Genomic DNA, 17,458 nt, shown 5'->3' on the forward strand with positions numbered 1-17,458 from the left:
CAGCTGCCTCCAGTTCAGCCAATAAACTGTAGGACTTGCTCCTGATTGGAGGAGAGCAGCGTACTCGGCGTGTGGGAAGCCGAGTTGGGATTGGCAGAGGAGGACTATAAAGGAGGAGAGAGACGGCATGCACCAGGAACATCTAAGGGGAACATCTAAGGGGAACACCTGTGCAGCCCCCAGAGAGCCGGCCGGCGGTGTGCCACTCCCCTGCAGAAGTGGGGAATGTGGCAGGGGGAACCGCCCTTCCACGGAGGTGGAAGGGACAGTAGCCAACCCGGGAAGAACCAGCAGCAAACCCGGGGAGGGCCGAGCAGACGAAAGAACAGCACAGGGTCCTGTGTCGTTCCTCCACGAAGAGGGGGAGCGACAGTGTAGAAAACGGAAATCAAAATATGTTTAATTGTGAGAAAAGTGTAAGGGAAAAGACTTAACTATCTGTGCAAGAAATCTGAGATAACTATACCGTGCATTTAGCACTGGGAATGAAAAGGATGTTAAAATTAAAGAATTAGGGGCTGGTGTCGTGGCTCACTTGGTTAATCCTCTGCCTGTGGCGCCAGAATCCCATATGGGCACTGGGTTCTAGTCCCATTTGCTCCTCTTCCAGTCCAGCTCTCTGCTGTGGCCCGGGAGGGCAATGGAGGATGACCCAGGTGCTTGGGCTCCTGAACCCGCATGGGAGACCAGGAAGAAGCACCTGGCTCCTGGCTTCGGATCGGTGCAGTGCCGGCCGTAGTGGCCATTTGGGGGGTGAACCAAAGGAAGGAAGACCTTTCTCTCTGTCTCTCTCACTATCTATATCTCTACCTGTCAAATAAATTTTAAAAAAATTGAAAAATTAAAGAATTAAAGTTATAGATTCTTACCTATAATCTTGGGATGACTGTAATTTTTTTAAGATTTATTTATTTGAAAGGCAGTTACATAAAGAGTGATAGATTTAATAAGTTTTACATGAGTATTTCACTGTATCAGAAATATTTTCACTTCCTGTGTTTTTTAAAAGTAATCTGAGAAACATCTTAGTGAGATTTCATTGTTAAAATTGTGTAATTTGAAGAGATACAGGAGCAAGAGTTTTTTCAAGTATAAAATTTACAATAAATAAACTTGAAACAGTTAAGCTCAAGGGAAAAAGTACAAGTCTCCAAAAGATAAAACTGTCAGCATCGATAAATTGTATGTATCTCAGGAAAAGCCAGTATACCCTGACACCAGAACAGCAGTCATTACAAGAGAGGGTACTAAGCATTGCACTTTGACAGTTAAATCACACAACATCCAACCATAAACAAAGATTTGCAGTACTAAAACCTGCAGTCCAGTGTTGTCAGGAGGAAGCATGTAAATGTCTTCAAAAAATCAATAAGGTCAACATTTTGAAACCAGTTTTGAGAACTAGTTAATGAGGTATTTTGTTCACTGAAAGTAGATTGTGTGATGTTCTAATATACAATAACTAGAATTCTCAGCTCATTAGTGCTTGAAACAGTTAATATTTTTCTAGATAAAATACAGAAATGTTAAGTTGTAAGGAAATATATAGAGTACATCCAGTCTCAAAAAAGTATGAAACTAAGGAGGCAGAAGATTCATTCATTCACTCAAATAACATTTATTGGAGATTAATTTGCACAATTTGTATAGTACAAGCAGCACTGTGACCTGTTTTTGTGACTGATGCTTTTTTGGCTGAATCAGATTTTATATTTATATCTGTGTCTGCAAATAAATCTTGTATATACCTTAATTCTGCTTTTATTATTACAAATTAGAACTGTGACAATAGCACTTTCCTGGTAGTTAAATTTATTCATTATTTATTTATTTTAAATATTCATGGTAGGGTTGTACTTGAATTAGCATGGCAACCACCAAATAATTTTGAAATTTGATTACGTTCTTCAGTTCGTGGTTTTACTGTGCTTATGATTGTAGTTCTCAGATATAACTCTACTAATTTAAGGAAGTTACATTTGTTACCTAACATTTTAAAAAAACAAAGTATAAATCTGTTACACATGGGATAATTATTTATATTCATTCATTTGTTCCCAAAAGGAGTGTCTTAAATAGCTCACAAGTATTTGATTCTAATTATTTGTAAAAATCAAACAATGTAACTTTTGGGCATGCATATATTTTGATGCTTTTATCTATTTATTTATTTGAACAGTTACAGAGAGAGGAAGAGGCAGAGAGAGAAAGAGATAGAGATCTTCCATCCATTTGTTTACTCCCCAGATGGCCGCAAAGCCAGAAGTCAGGAACTTCCTCTGGATCTCCCACATGGGTGTAGGGGCCCAAGACTTGGGCCATTTTCCACTGCCTTCCCAGGCGCATCTGCAGGGAGCTGATCAGAAATGGAGCAGCCCTGGTCTCACACTGGTACCCATATAGGATGCTGGCATCTCAGCAGCGGCTTTATCCATTATGACACAATGCTGGCCCCATTGATTTTTTTTTTAAAGACTTATTTATTTGAAAGAGTTGCAAAGAGAGGGGGAGACAGAGAGAGCTTGAGAGAGAGAGAGAGAGAGACTGTCCATTCACTGGTTTATTCCCCAAGTGGCTACAATGGCTAGTGTGGAGCTAGGCCAATGTCAGGAGCCAGGAGCTTCTTCCAAGTCTCCCATGTGGGTGGCAGGGCCCCAAGCACTTGGGACATCTCTGCTTTCCCCAAGCCATTAGCAGGTAGCTGGATCAGAAGTGGAGCAGCTAGAACTAGAACTAGCACCTATATGGGATGTCAGCATTCCAGGCAGCAGCTCTACCTGCTGCGGCACAGGTAAAACCTATTTTGATATTTTGAGAGTGGGAATCACTTTAGAACTATTTAATCCAGTTCCCTTATTTTACAGATTTGAACATTAAACTCCAAAGGAGTTGAGGTTCATAGAAGCAGAATGATGGTCTAAGTCTTACCTTCAAATTACCCTCAGAATTTTTTTTCCTTCATTCTTTTTTTTTTTTTTTTTGGCTTACAATAAACCAAATAATTCTTAAATTGTATTTTTCAGGTTTAACCAACTTAATAAAAACACTTTGAGGACAGCCACACTGACAGATTTCAACTACATGATTACTTCTTTGTCAGTCTTCTGTCTTTTCTTTCTCAAGTAACTTCTTTTAGATACAGTTCATGGTAGAATTTATTCTCATTGTTTGGTCCAATGATTTCTTTTTAAAGATTTATTTATTTATTTATTTGAAAGTCAGAGTTACACAGAGAGAGGAGAGGCAGAGAGAGCGAGGTCTTCCATCTGGTGGTTCACTCTTTAATTGGCTGCAGTGGCCGGAGCTGTGCTGATCCAAAGCCAAGAGCAAGAAGCTTCTTCAGGGTCTCCCATCGGGTGGAGGGGCCCAAGGACTTGGGCCTTATCAGAGAGCTGGACCAGAAGTGGAGCAGCCAGGACTTGAACCAGTGCCCACACGGGATGCTGGCACTGTGGGCCGTAGCCTTACCCGCTAAGCCACAGCACCGGCCCTCCAATGATTGTTAGGTAAGATCTGATGCCTTATGGTCAGATCTACTGCCCTCTTAATGCAAAGCATCCTCTCCATCAGAAAAGCTCCCAGGAAGCTATCTCTGGCTTCTTTGGTATTTTCATTCTCGTGTGTTGCATTATCTTTCATTGTCCCCAGCTTATTGAGTCCTGCACATCATAATACCATTTTGAAGTATCATCCAGCCACCAGTCATGTTGCAACTGCAGGCCTGCCTGCCATTGTGTCCTGGGAACCAGCATTCTTTCCTGTATGCCATGTTCCCTAATCTATTATATATCTAACAATGTAACCAAGTGTTGGTAATGTCTGTAGCAAAATAAGAGGTTTAAAGGAATGTGTTTTTTTCCATTTTTTTAAAAGATTTATTTATTTATTTGAAAGAGTTACACAGAGAGAGGAGAGGCAGAGAGAAGTCTTCCACCTAATGGTTCACTCCTCAATTGGTCGCAACTGGCAGAACTGCGGTGATCCAAAGCCAGGAGCCAGGAGGTTCCTCCAGGTCTCCCACATGGGTGCAGGGGCCCAAGGACTTGGGCCATCTTCCACTGCTTTCCCAGGCCATAGCAGAGAGCTGGATTGGAAGAGGAGCTGCTGGGACTAGAACCGGCGCCCATATGGGATGCCAGTGCTTCAGGCCAGGGCATTAACCTGCTGCACCACAGCACCAGCCCCAAGGAATGTTTTATTTATACTGCTCTCCTAAAGAGATTCATGTTTTTTGTTTGTTTGTTTGTTTGTTTTTTTTAAGGGCAGAGTGACACAGAGAAGGAGAGAGATATCTTTTATCCACTGTTTCACTCCCCAAAAGGCCAAGCAAAAGCCAGGAGCCTGGAACTCTATCCATGCCTCCTACATGGGTGGCAGGGTCTCAAGTACTTGGGCCATCTTTCTATGCTTTCTCTGTTGCATTAGCAGCAAGCTGGACCAGAGCAGAGCACCCAAAACCTAACCCGGTACTCAATATAGGATGCTGGTGTAGCAGGTGGCAGCTTAGACCACTGTGCCACAAAATGCCAATGAGTGATCTGGACTATAATAAAGGCTTAAATTAGAGTGGTAGCTTAGAAATAGCAAAGCAGCAGCAGATTAGGACATGGTAAGAAAACTGACTTGATGGGATCCAGCACTGTGGCATAGAAGGTTAAGCTCTGCCTGCAGTGTTGGCATCCCAAATGTACACCAGTTCAAGTACTAACTGCTCCACTTGAAATCCAGCTCCATGCTAATGTGCCAGGTAAAAAGTCTGTGGGTCCCTGCATCCATGTGCCATGTGGGAGACCTGGAAGAATCTGGCTCCTGGCTCAGCCCCTGCTGTTGTAGCCTTTTGGGGGAATGAACCAGTAGATGAAAGATATCTCTTTCTCTCTCTCTCTTCTCTGTATCCCTGTCTTTCAAATTAATAAACAAATCTTGAGAAGGGAAAAAAAAGAAAATTGACTTGATGTTGGGATCAATAAAAGATGAAGCTGAGATTTTAGTTTGGTTGCAGACACAAGTATCAACACAAATAATACTAAGACCAGAAGTCTTGAGAGTTCTGTTATCTTAATACATAGTTTTATTTTAAAAAGTTTGAGCACATATGCCCACTGTGTGTATATTTATAATTCATATACAGATACCGATTCTGCGTAACTCTGAAACATACATTTTAGGAGATGGTGCAGCAGATTAAGCCTCAGCCTGTGATACTGACAGCCCATATCAGAGCACTGGTTCTAACACCACTTCCAATCCAGCTCCATGCTAATGCACCTGGGAAAGCAGCAGCAGAAGCTGCTAAGTGCTTGGGCTCCAATTGCCCATGTGGGATACCTTGATTGAGTTTTAGTCTCTTGGCTTCCCCTAGCCCAGTCCCAGCTGTTGTGGGCTTTGGGGGAGTGAACCAACAAATAGAAGATCTCTCTGTCTCTGCACTCTGCCTTTCAAATAATAAGATCTCTTTTAAAAATACATTTTAAAGGGATAAAAGTATAAAAATGTTTTACTAAAAACAGTGTAATTAAATATGCTCTATGTTTGAAACAAAACATTTGTCATATAATGATTCACAGTTCAATTTTAGGTTTGGTTTACTCTGAGGCTTGATTTTTACTGCCCTCATAGCTGAAAAGACTACCTTTGGTAGATCCAAATGGAGAGATTCTCTAAATCATGATACTCAGGTTGAAGTGCCTTTTACTCATTATGCAAAGAGTTTTCTTGAAATCTATCTACTAAATTTTATTACTCAAGTCAATCAGTGTTTTCATAAAAATTTTTTAAAGGTTTATTTATTTATTTATTTATTTGAAAAAGAGAGTGATTAATCTTCTATCCACTGCTTCATTCCCCAGATGGCCACAGTGGCCAGGGTTGACCAGGCTAAAACCAGTACCAAATATTCCATCCAGTTCTCCCATGTGGATGGCAGGGGCCAAGCTCTTGGGACATGTTCTACTGCTTTTCCAGGTATATTAGCAGGGAGCTAGATTGGAGGTAGAGCAACTGGGACTAGAACTAGTACTCATTTGTTACGCCAGAGATGCAGGCAGCAGCTTAACTCATGGTGCCACAATACCCACCCCTGAAATACTTTTTAACATGAATTAGAAACTCATTAAAATGCCCTGGATGAAAAAAATTTTGCAACACAAAATCCTAGTTTAAAATTTTAATTATATAATAGATACAAACATTCAAGGTGACAAACTGATTTTTGGCAACAGTAATCATGGAATGTTGCAGACACTTCCAAATATTAATTTAAAATTATTTTCTCCCTAAAAAGTTTCCTTTGAAAAGTATTGTTATACTGTTTCTTTTATTTTATATGAGCAATCTCAGAATGTTTATTTTTTCAAAAACAGTTAAATATCCCTTAGAGATTCTTCACAGAAAATTTGGGATTAACTGTTTTTGTAAAAAGAAAAAAGTACATAGCATCCTTAAATTATACAACTTTTAAAGTGCTTTACTGTAGGATAACAAAAGTATAATAATAAAATATGAGCATTCTAATTTAATTTCCAAGTACAATAAAGATTTTACTCTATTTTGAAGGCTATGTTTTTATAAAATCATATTCAAGATCTTTTACATTTTTGCTTGGATTTATTACCACATTAGTTTATGAATTTGCTTAGGTATTCTATAACTTTTACTCTGTAATCTGCATTTCATTCAAAAATAATAAAGCTTCCACCTAAACAGATTTCCATAAAACCTACTTTGATTAAAAGATGCCTATTGGGCCAGCACTGTGGCGTAGCAGGTGAACACCCTGGCCTGAAGCACCGGCATCCCATATGGGTGCCAGTTCTAGTCCTGGCTGCTCCTCTTCTGATCCAGCTCTCTGCTATGGCCTGGAAAAGCAGTAGAAGATGGCCCAAATCCTTGCGCTCCTGCACCCGTGTGGGAGACCTGGAAGAAGCTCCTGGCTCCTGGATTGGAGCACAGCTCCAACCATTACAGCCAACTGGGAAGTGCACCAGCGGATGGAAGACCTCTCTCTCTATCTCTACCTCTTTCTGTAATTCTGTCTTTCAAATAAATAAAATATATATTTTAAAAAAAAGATGCCTGTTAACTGAGAAAGAATATATATATCTTTGACACATTTTTCCTTTCCTTGCTTTAAAGATTTACCTATTTCAGAAATAAAAATATCAACATGTAAGACAACGAGGGCCCTCCTCTTCTAGGAGTATCGGAAGAGTGTACTGGTTCGGATTTTCATTACTGCAGAAGGAATCAATCATTATATTATGGGCTGAGATAGCTAGTAGAGGCTTCTAAGGGAAAAATGGGACTGTGGAAAGACAGGATTTAGATAGGCTTACGGAAGTTGTGAGAGAAAGTCACATGAGAAAAGACATAGGGAAGAAAATACAAGATGAATTTGGAAGATACAGAGGAAACCAGGCTGGAGAATAGGATTTGTGATGTGCAATAGGTGAATGAGTACATAAGTAAATCCAGAGGTCTTTAAATAGAAAGTTGAGGCATTTAGACTTTAATCCTATTATAAGCTGTTGAAGAGTTCAGAACTAGGTAGAATGGCCAAGGATGCTGATCTTCACAGGCACATGTTGTTAACACATGCTGCCTTCTCTAAAATGGCAATCAGTTTAGGGAAGAAAAATCTTCCTAAAGCAAAACATTAAACCTATTCTACAATCGTGCCTAAAAAATAATGGAGGAAAGGGTCATATTTTCTCTCCTACCTTTGGCAAAGACACAGGTTGAATGAAAGTATCTGAGGGGACTGTATTTAGGACAGTTAGTATCAATCATAATGGACAGATGAGAATAAGCATTAAATTAATATACAGATAATCGAAAATGAATCTTGATGTGAATGGAAGGGGAGAGGGAGTGGGAAAGGGGAGGGTTGTGGGTGGGAGGGACGGTATGGGGGGGAAGCCATTGTAATCCATAAATCGTACTTTGGAAATTTATATTCATTAAATAAAAGATAAAAAAGAAAATGGGGAGAGAAAAAGTAATTACTGACTTTACAAAATGAGATTTTAGTATGTTCTTAGAAAAATGTTAAATAAAATGTAAACTTAATATATAGAAAAAAAATTAATATACAGGCCAATTTACTATTTAAGGAAACATTCTGAAGAAATAAAACGTATATACATAGCCTAGGAGAGAGTAAGCTGTGAATTTTACAGTGGTTTGAGTGCTTTCTTACTGTCTTTGGTAAACTCATCAATACTATTTAATGAAGGGGGAACTTGTTCTTTTTTCATCCTGTGTCTTCTTAACTAGGCCAAGATGAAAATTCTATTTTTTTCAAATTTATTTAATAAATATAAATTTCCAAAGTACAACTTTTGAATTATAGCAGCTTTTCCTCCCATAACCTCCCACCCACCCACAACCATTCCATCTCCCACTCTCTGTCCCATCCCATTCTTCATCATGATTCATTTTCAATTATCTTTATATACAGAAGATCAACTTAGTATATACTAAGTAAAGATTTCAACAGACTGCACCCACAAAGACAAAGTATAGAGTAGTGTTTGAGTAGTAGTTTTACCATTAATTCTTATAGTACAGCACAGTAAGGACAGAAGTCCTACATGGGAGCAGGTGCACAGTAACTCCTGTTGTTGATTTAACAATTGACACAATTATTTACGACATCAGTAATCACCTGAGGCTCTTGTCATGAGCTGCCAAGACAATGGGAGCCTTTTGAGTTCAGCAACTCTGATCTTATTTAGTCAAGGCCATATTCAAAGTGGAAGTTCTCTCCTCTACTGCCTTCTTTGATGGCCCATTCTTTCCGCTGGGATCTCACAGAGATCTTTCATTTAGGCTTTATATTTATTTATTTATTTATTTATTTATTTTTTGCCACAGTGTCTTGGGTTTTCCTTGCCTGCGGAACTCTCATGGGCTTTTTAGCCAGATCCAAATGCCTTAAGGGCTGATTCTGAGGCCGGAGTGCTGTTTGGGGCATTTTCCATTCTATGAGTCTGCTGTGTATCCTGCTTCCCATGTAGGATCATTCTCTCCTTTTTAATTCTATCAATTATTATTTGCAGACACTGGTTTTACTTATGTAATCCCTTTGACACTTAATCCTATCTTTTTGATCAATTATGAACTGAAACTGATAACTTTAACAAGTAAGATGGCATTGGTACATGCCACCTTGATGGGATTGAATTGAAATCCCCTGGCACATTTCTAGCTCTTCCATTAGGGGTAAGTCTGAGTGAGCATGTGCCAAACTGTACATCTCTTCCCTCTCTTATTCTCACTCTTCCATTAAATTTAAATGACTAAGAATAATTGTGTGTTAATTAAAGAGTTCAACCAATGGTATTAAGTAGAACAAAAAAAAATACTAAAAGGGATAAAGAATTAAGTTGTTCCTCGACAGTCAGGACAAGGGCTGATCAAGTCACTGTTTCTCATAATGTCCATTTCACTTCAAAAGGTTTCCTTTTTGGTGCTTGGTTAGTTGTCACCGATCATGGAGAACATATGATATTTGTCCCTTTGGGACTGGCTTAATTCACTCAGCATGATGTTTTCCAGATTCCTCCATTTTGTTGCAAATGACCAGATTTCTTTTTTTCTTTTTCTTTCTTTCTTTTTTCTTTTTTTTTTTTTTTTTTTTGGACAGGCAGAGTGGACAGTGAGAGAGAAAGAGAGACAGAGAGAAAGGTCTTCCTTTGCCATTGGTTCACCCTCCAATGGCCGCCGCAGCTGGTGCGCTGCAGCAGGCGCACTACGCTGATCCAAAGGCAGGAGCCAGGTACTTATCCTGGTCTCCCATGGGGTTCAGGGCCCAAGGACTTTGGCCATCCTCCACTGCCTTCCCGGGCCACAACAGAGAGCTGGCCTGGAAGAGGGGCAACCAGGACAGAATCCAGCGCCCCAACCGGGACTAGAACCCGGTGTGCCAGCGCTGCAAGGCAGAGGATTAGCCTAGTGAGCTGCAGCGCCAGCTCATTTTTTTTTTCACTGCTGTCTAGTATTCTATAGAGTACACATCCCATAATTTCTTTATCCAGTCTACTGTTGATGGGCATTTAGGTTGATTCCAGGTCTTAGCTATTGTGAACTGAGCTGCAATAAACATTGCGGTCCAGACAGCTCTTTTATTTGTCAATTTAATTTCCTTTGGGTAAATTCCAAGGAGTGGGATGGCAGTGTTGTATGGTAGGGCTATATTCAGATTTCTGAGCAATCGCCAAACTGACTTCCATAGTGGCTGTACCAGTTTGCATTCCCACCAACAGTGGATTAGTGTCCCTTTTTCCTTACATCCTTGCCAGCATCTGTTGTTGATTTTTTTAAAGATTTATTTATTTAGTTGAAAAGGAGAATTACAGAGAGGCAGAGAGAGAAAGAGACTTCCATCTGCTGGTTCACTCCCCAAATGGCTGCAATGGCTGCAGCTGGGCCGATCCGAAGCCAGGAGCCTGGAGCTTCTTCTGGGTCTCCCACACAGGTGCAAGGGCCCAAGGACTTGGGCCATCTTCTACTGCTTTCCCAGGCAATAGCAGAGAGCTGAATCGGAAATGAAGCAGTGGGTCCTGAACCACGGCCATATGGGATTCAGCACTGCAGACTGCGACTTAACCTGCTACACCACAGTGCTGGCCCCTCTCCTAAAACTTCTTACTCAGTAGGTATTTATTTGAGAGATAGAGTTATAGACAGTGAGAGCGAGAGACAGAGAGAAAGGTCTTCCATCTGCTGGCTCACTCCCCAAATGGCTGCAAGGGCTGGAACTGACCTGATCTGAAGCCAGGAGCCAGTATCTTCCTCCTGGTCTCCCAGACAGGTGCAGGGGCCCAAGCACTTGAGCCATCTTCTGCTTTTCCAGGCATAACAGAGAGCTGGATCAGAAGAGCAGCTGGGACTAGAACCAGTCAGTGCCCATATGGGTTGCCAGTGTCACAGTGCCGGCCCCTGCATTCCATTTTTTTTAACAAGAACTCTGCTCAAGTTAATTAAACTCTCAATATACCTTGATTTAGGTTTAATTCATTTGAAGTCCACCAAACACTAATGGCTCATGATTGATGCCTCTTAAGACAGCTGGAAAAATGCAGTGGCCACTGGCTCAGCAGCTTAATTAATAGGTGTATGAGTGACTCAGGCTACTATCCTGCTTGCCTTATTTCTTTTGCTTTGGACCAAAAGTGAGCTTATAATAGCTGAATTGGGGGTGGGGGTCAGAAGTATGTATATCTAAAGTAATTTCAGTGATGTTGCCAATCAACCTGTTGCCAAACATCATTACTGTATGCTAAAAAAAAAGTATGGCCAATCAATATAGTTCTTTTTATTTTTTAGAGATTTTATTTATTTATTTGAGAGGTGGAGTTATAGACACAGAGAGGGAGAGACGGAGAGAAATGTCTTCATCTGCTGATTCACTTCCCAAATGGCCACAATGGCTGGAACTGGGCCAATCTGAAGCCTGGAGCCAGGAGCTTCTTTCAGGTCTGCCACGCAGGTGCAGGGCCCCAAACACTTGGGCCATCTTCTGCTGTTCCCAGGCCATAAGCAGAGAACTGGATCGGAAGAGGAACAGCTGGGACACAAACAGGGATATGGGATGCTGGCATCACAGGCAGAGGCCTAGCCTACCACACCACAGCACTGCCCGTTCCTCTTTTTTATTTTTTTATTTTTTTTTTTTGGTTAACATTTAGTACTTCTATACTGTATAAACCGATCAAGTAAGGCAAGTGGTATTCTATTCCTTTATATTTGGAGCCCACCAACTCTTCTCCTCCAGTTCTTTATACAGGCTGTAATTCACTATTGTCACCCCACTGTGCTGTGGAACACTAGAACCTATTACTTCTATCCAACTGTATTTTGGTACCCCTTTTCTACTTGCTTTGTTTCTTATAAATGCACTAACACGATGACATGTGGAAATGCAGAATTGTTTTTTAATGTGAAGCACACTAGATGTCCAAAAATAAAAAATGCATTCAATATGTTAAAAAATAAAAGCTAACATTATTGAGTGCTTGCTTATGCGAAACAATGTCCCAAACTTTTTCATATATTGTGTGTTATTTTATCCTCACAACAATCCTATGAAGTAGGCATTCTTATTAACCATTTTGCAGAGGAATTAACTGATGGAGCACAGAGAGGTTAAGTAACTTGCCCATTGTTAACTGGATTTTTGTTCATTTCCTTACTTGCTTTAATTTGGGAACACTCTTAAATAATTTTCAGAAGATACTTACTTGGATTGTTTTTGGACTTAATGGACCTAACTTATTTGATTGAATGATTCTTATTTGAAACTTAATTTCTTCTCCTACTTTGTTCTCTTATGAAACAAACAAAACCTCCTTTTTGTGTGTTAACTAAGAATTCAGTTATCACACTAAGAATTCAGAAATCACTTTTTAGTCCAAGATGCAATGTTCAAGTGATGGAAGCATGTAGCCACTTTGAATATACAGCCTGATGATTCATCTGTTAAGTAAAAATTTTGAAAATACTTTTTTTAATCCTAAAGCTTTGCTCTTACTACCGAAATAAATAGACAGTTAATGTATTTTAACTGATGTGCAGTTAATATTCAGATTTTAATATTTCCAAGTTCAATATCTAATTTTTTCTTGAGGCGTTAAGCTTGCTTTTGCATTTAAATTTGAGGACACAAAAACATACAGTGAGCTTCCATGCAGTGGCTAGAGCTGGGGCTAAACCTGAAGCTAGGAGCTAAGAACTCAATCTAGGTTTCCCACGTGGGTGGCAGGAACGCAGCCACTGGGGTCAGAAGCTGGAGCTAGGTATCAAAAGCTGCTCCAGTGTGGAACCCAGGTATCTAGGCTAACTAATCATACTCAATTTATCACTTTTAAAATACCTTCATAATTAATCATTTGAAATTTCAAAACTGGATTTTCTATAACACATATAACAAAGTATATAATGAATTAAAAAGCATACACAGCTAAACAAGTCTTACAACTTTACAAGTAATAAATCCAATTTATAAGTTCAGTAAAAATTCTGCTAACTATTAAACCATTGTTTATAAACTTGTTAGAAATTTCCTGTTATGTTTAAGACAGCAGATTTTTAAGAAATATTTCAAATGTCTTTTTTAAAGATTTTATTTATTTATTTGAGAGGTATAGTTACAGACAGAAAGAGGGAGAGGCAGAAAAAGAAAGGTCTTCCACCTGCTAGTTCACTCCACAAATGGCCACAACAGCCAGAGCTGAGCCGATCCAAAGCCAGGAGCTTCTTCTGGGTCTCCCACGTGGGTGCAGGGACCCAAAGACTTGGGCCATCCTTTGCTGCTTTTCCAGGAGCATTAGCAAGGAGCTGGATGGGAAGTAGAGCAGCCAGGACTCAAACCAGTGCTCATATGGATGCTGGTGCTGCAGGCCAGGGCATTAAGCCACTACTTCACAGTACCAGCCCCTCAAATATCTATTTTTTTTAAACCCAGAAAATGCATAGACAAATTACCAGTTGTTACTCATTTTATCAGTAAATCCTTATCGTAAACCTCATGTAAACTATTATAGGGTGGATTTATTTCTTCAACATGCCATTTCTTTGTCCTTAAATTGAAATCTAATTAGTCAAAACAAAGCGGAACTGAATTCCTATTTCCCAGGCTTCCATCACAACTTAGGTTATATATTTGGGATCAGGGCAGGGGACTTGTATCTACCTACCTAAATCAGAGTCTACATAGTGAACAGACTCTTGGCCTGTCATTATTAACAGGAACATTATGAGCCCTCATGTAAATTTAACTGAACTAAGTGTCAGTTTTTTGCAACCTGGTTCTTTTCCTAGAAATAATGCATTTCATACGTTTTCCCTTAGGTTACACTTCATCCCTGGCTTAATGGGATCTTTAGGTCCAATTATTTAAATAATGTGTAACCTTTGGCAATAAAGCTTACTTGGTTTTGACATCCTACTTAGATTATAGTAGTAACCCTTTCTCTTTTATAATAACTGTCTCATTGGCCATCAATCATTTTATTGAAAATGATGATCAAGCTTAGTTTTTAACCCCTTTAAATTCACAAAGCCAAAATGATTTTTCTCTCCTAGGAATGCCAGAATCACCTCCGCAGATATGGAAATGTGAATCTGGAACTGGTGACTCGAATCATTAGAGATGGTGGCCCATGGGAAGATCCAGTGTTGCAAGCTGTTCTAAAAGCCCAGCCAGCATCTCAGGAGATAGGTACTTCAGCAGACTGAAAATCAGAATTAACATTTGTGAGAGGAAACACAACTTTGTTTTCTAACTAGAGCAGTGACAGTGAATTTTCTTTATTTTATAAAACTGAAAATGGAATAATGTATTTTCAAATGAAGAATGTTAAATTGTTATTCTAATATGGCCCAAGGTGATTTCTGACACAAGCCTAGGTATATTTATTTCTAGTAGTGGGAATTTAGAATGTTAACGTATTTAGTAAATGTTGCTTATTTACAGGGAGTTTGCTGATACCATTTCACTTATATTTTTAAAATATGTTTAAATAGGAACTTTTTTTATTAAATCAAAAACGGAAACTCTGCATTTCATGAAATTACATGGAATCTCCTTTACAGAGGAAACTCCATGAGGCCTAGAACTCTGAATTTTTTGTCACCACTACTGATACTACTAGCCTAGTACCTGGTAGAGAGTGAGCGCTTAATATATGTATTGATTGATTGAAAGACCACATTTTTTAAAAATATTTTTATTTTTTATTTATTTGAAAGAGTTACAGAGAGAGGGATGTCTTCCATTCGCTGGTTTACTCCCTAAATGGCCGCAACGGCCGGAGCTGAGCCAATCTGAAGCCAAGAGCCAGGAGCCTCCTCCAGGCCTCCCACATGGGTACAGGGGCCCAAGGATTTGGGCCACCCTCTGCTGCCTTCCCGGGCACACTAGAAGGGAGCTGGATTGGAAGTGAAGCAGCCAGGACTCGTACTGGCCCCTACATGGGATGCCAGCACTACAGGCCAGGGCTTTACCCTGCTGCACCACAGAGCCAGTCCCCAAGACCACACAGAGCAAATAAGTGACTAATTGAATAAATTTCAACTCCAAATACTCCAGAACAATATTTCAAAAATTCATCCATTCATGGGAGTTTTGTCTCAAGCACCTACTACCTGCATAGTTCTTTGACATCACTTCTTATAAAACCTAGATCCACGGGGGTCCCTTGTGGGCCAAGATTTCCTTCTGAAGAGTCTCTGTCGGTCTTTCCAGTTAATTCTTCAAAAATGTTTCCCATATTATTTGAATGTTCTGGGAGCCAAACCATTTCGGATCACCAACACTTAGAATGTAACCTCAGCAGTAGTGAAAAAGCACAAAAATATGAAACCATACAAAAGTGTGGAGATAACTTATGGAGTGCCATTACAAGACAGCCAAAGACATGTCCTAAACAGCACTCTGGCCTCAGAATCAGGCCTTAAGGCATGCGGATATGGCTGAAGAGCCCACCAGAGTATTTCAGGCATGGAAAGCCAAAACACTCTAGGGGAAAAAAAAACAAAACAAACAAACAAAAAAAAACACCTAAATGAAAGATCTCCGTGAGAGAGATCCCAGTGAAAAGAACAGGTCATCAAAGAAGGAGGTTCCTTTCTCTGAAGGGAGGAGAGAACTTCCACTTTGACCATGGCCTTGTCTAAATATGATCAGAGTCGGTGAAGTCAAAAGGCTTCCATAGCCTTGGCAACTCATGACAAGAGCCTAGGGTGATTACTGATGACATAAACAAGAGTGTCAATTTGTGAAGTCAACAACAGGAGTCACTGTGCACTTAACTCCTCATGTAGGATCTCTGTCCTTAATGTGCTGTACATTGTGATTTAATGCTATAACTAGTACTCAAACAGTATTTTTCACTTTGTGTTTCTATATGGGTGCAAACTGTTGAAATCTTTACTTAATATTCGCTAAACTGATCTTCTGTATATAAAGAGAATTGAAAATGAATCTTGATGTGAATGGAAGGGGAGAGGGAGCAAGAAAGGGGAGGGTTGCGGGTGTGAGGGAAGTTACAGTGGGGGAAGCCATTGTAATCCATATTCTGTACTTTGGAAATTTATATTTATTAAATAAAAGTTTAAAAAAAAAAAAAAAGAAGACAGCCAAAGAAACGACATGACTTCCCAACCCTGGGACCAAATTTTGTCTGGTTAGAAGGACACCTCTCTTGCTGAATGGATCAGGATATTTGTATTTGTCCCAAGGTAAAGAATGGAGATGGAAGTAGGTTGTGGGTGAAGCTGAAAGGAGAAGGAGTTATGATTCTCATTCAGGCTTACAAGCAAACCATCTGTAGATACAAATGTGGAGCTATGATTGAAATGTAGGGGAAGATGAAGAAAAAGGCAAGAGTAGGAAAGGTAGTGTAAACTGGAGAGATGGGATAGGAGATGGTATAAGACTAGGAGGAAAGGACTAAGGTATATATGACAATGGCATGGAATACCCAAAAGACACAAAAGAGACTGATGCTTGATGTGTATATCTTGGAAAGAGATTTAAAAAATAAAAGAGGAACACAGTTGGAGCTGAGGAGAAAGAGCTACATTATTGAGGAGGAGAATATGAAAAGTTAAATATAAGGCTGAGGTGACAGGCTAGAAGAAATTATTAGGAGACAGAAACACGGCCCAAAGGGTCAGGAGCTAACAGAAAACTTCAAAGGGAGTGAAGACAGGGTAAAAGAGAGTTTGAGCTTTCATTGGAGCTTTTAGGTTTCCCTGTGTAGGAGCTAGAATAAATCTGTTGTTGGTTGGTCTGAAGAATCACGTTAAAATAATACCCCTTTTCTACCTACACTAGTATACCTCACTGTAGAAAAAGCTGCTCTCGAGCCTCATTAGAATAGATGACTCTTCTCTAGTTGGTGATCATTAAAGTAAAGGCGCAAGTAAAATTCATTTTTGTATTAACTGTACAAATCAGTGTTGGCTTACATATTATATACACAATTGGAAGGCAAATACTTAAGTTAAAATAAAACATTATGCATAAGCACTTTAGAAGCTACTGATTAAAGATATGTAAGTAATTAAAACACTTTTGGATTCAAACATCATAAAATGTGGGTGTACTCTGCCACTTACAAATTCTTTGTTCTTGGGCAAGTAATTTGACCTCTCTGAGTCTCAGTTTTGTGATCTGTAAACAAGCATCAAAATACCTGTCATAAGGTTGTTGTTAGGTCTAAATAAACTTATGTAGTACAGTATTTATATTTTAAAATTGCATGAAAGTATTAGTAATTACCCTTTGTGATACCTGAGTGTATATTCATAAGCAGTTGTATTTGATACTACTTGAGATTTTATTTTGAAAAGTCATAAAATATGTTTATGATTCAACTTTTTCACTAATACAGATTTTGGTTAATCTGAATTAGTGTGGTTTTAATATAATGAGTTAGATTCAGCTTTTTAA

At 39.4% G+C, this 17,458-nt stretch overlaps 1 protein-coding gene across 2 annotated transcripts in view; it reads left to right on the top strand.

Moving 5' to 3' along the window:
• The window catches only part of ZNF654 (zinc finger protein 654), a 108,341-nt gene that overhangs the window by 75,290 nt on the left and 15,593 nt on the right, over positions 1 to 17,458 (top strand). The window contains exon 4 of one of the 2 annotated variants that reach the window (XM_008267096.5): positions 14,086 to 14,221. The exons of the other annotated variant lie outside the window; for it this stretch is intronic. Within the exon in view, the coding sequence (XP_008265318.1) occupies positions 14,086 to 14,221 (136 nt within the window). The remainder of the gene's footprint in view (positions 1 to 14,085; positions 14,222 to 17,458) is intronic. 2 annotated transcript variants of the gene reach the window in all.

Source organism: Oryctolagus cuniculus, chromosome 4 (genome assembly GCF_051225735.1).
Source record: "Oryctolagus cuniculus isolate XC-2025 breed Fujian yellow rabbit chromosome 4, ASM5122573v1, whole genome shotgun sequence".
NCBI classification, from domain to species: domain Eukaryota; kingdom Metazoa; phylum Chordata; class Mammalia; order Lagomorpha; family Leporidae; genus Oryctolagus; species Oryctolagus cuniculus.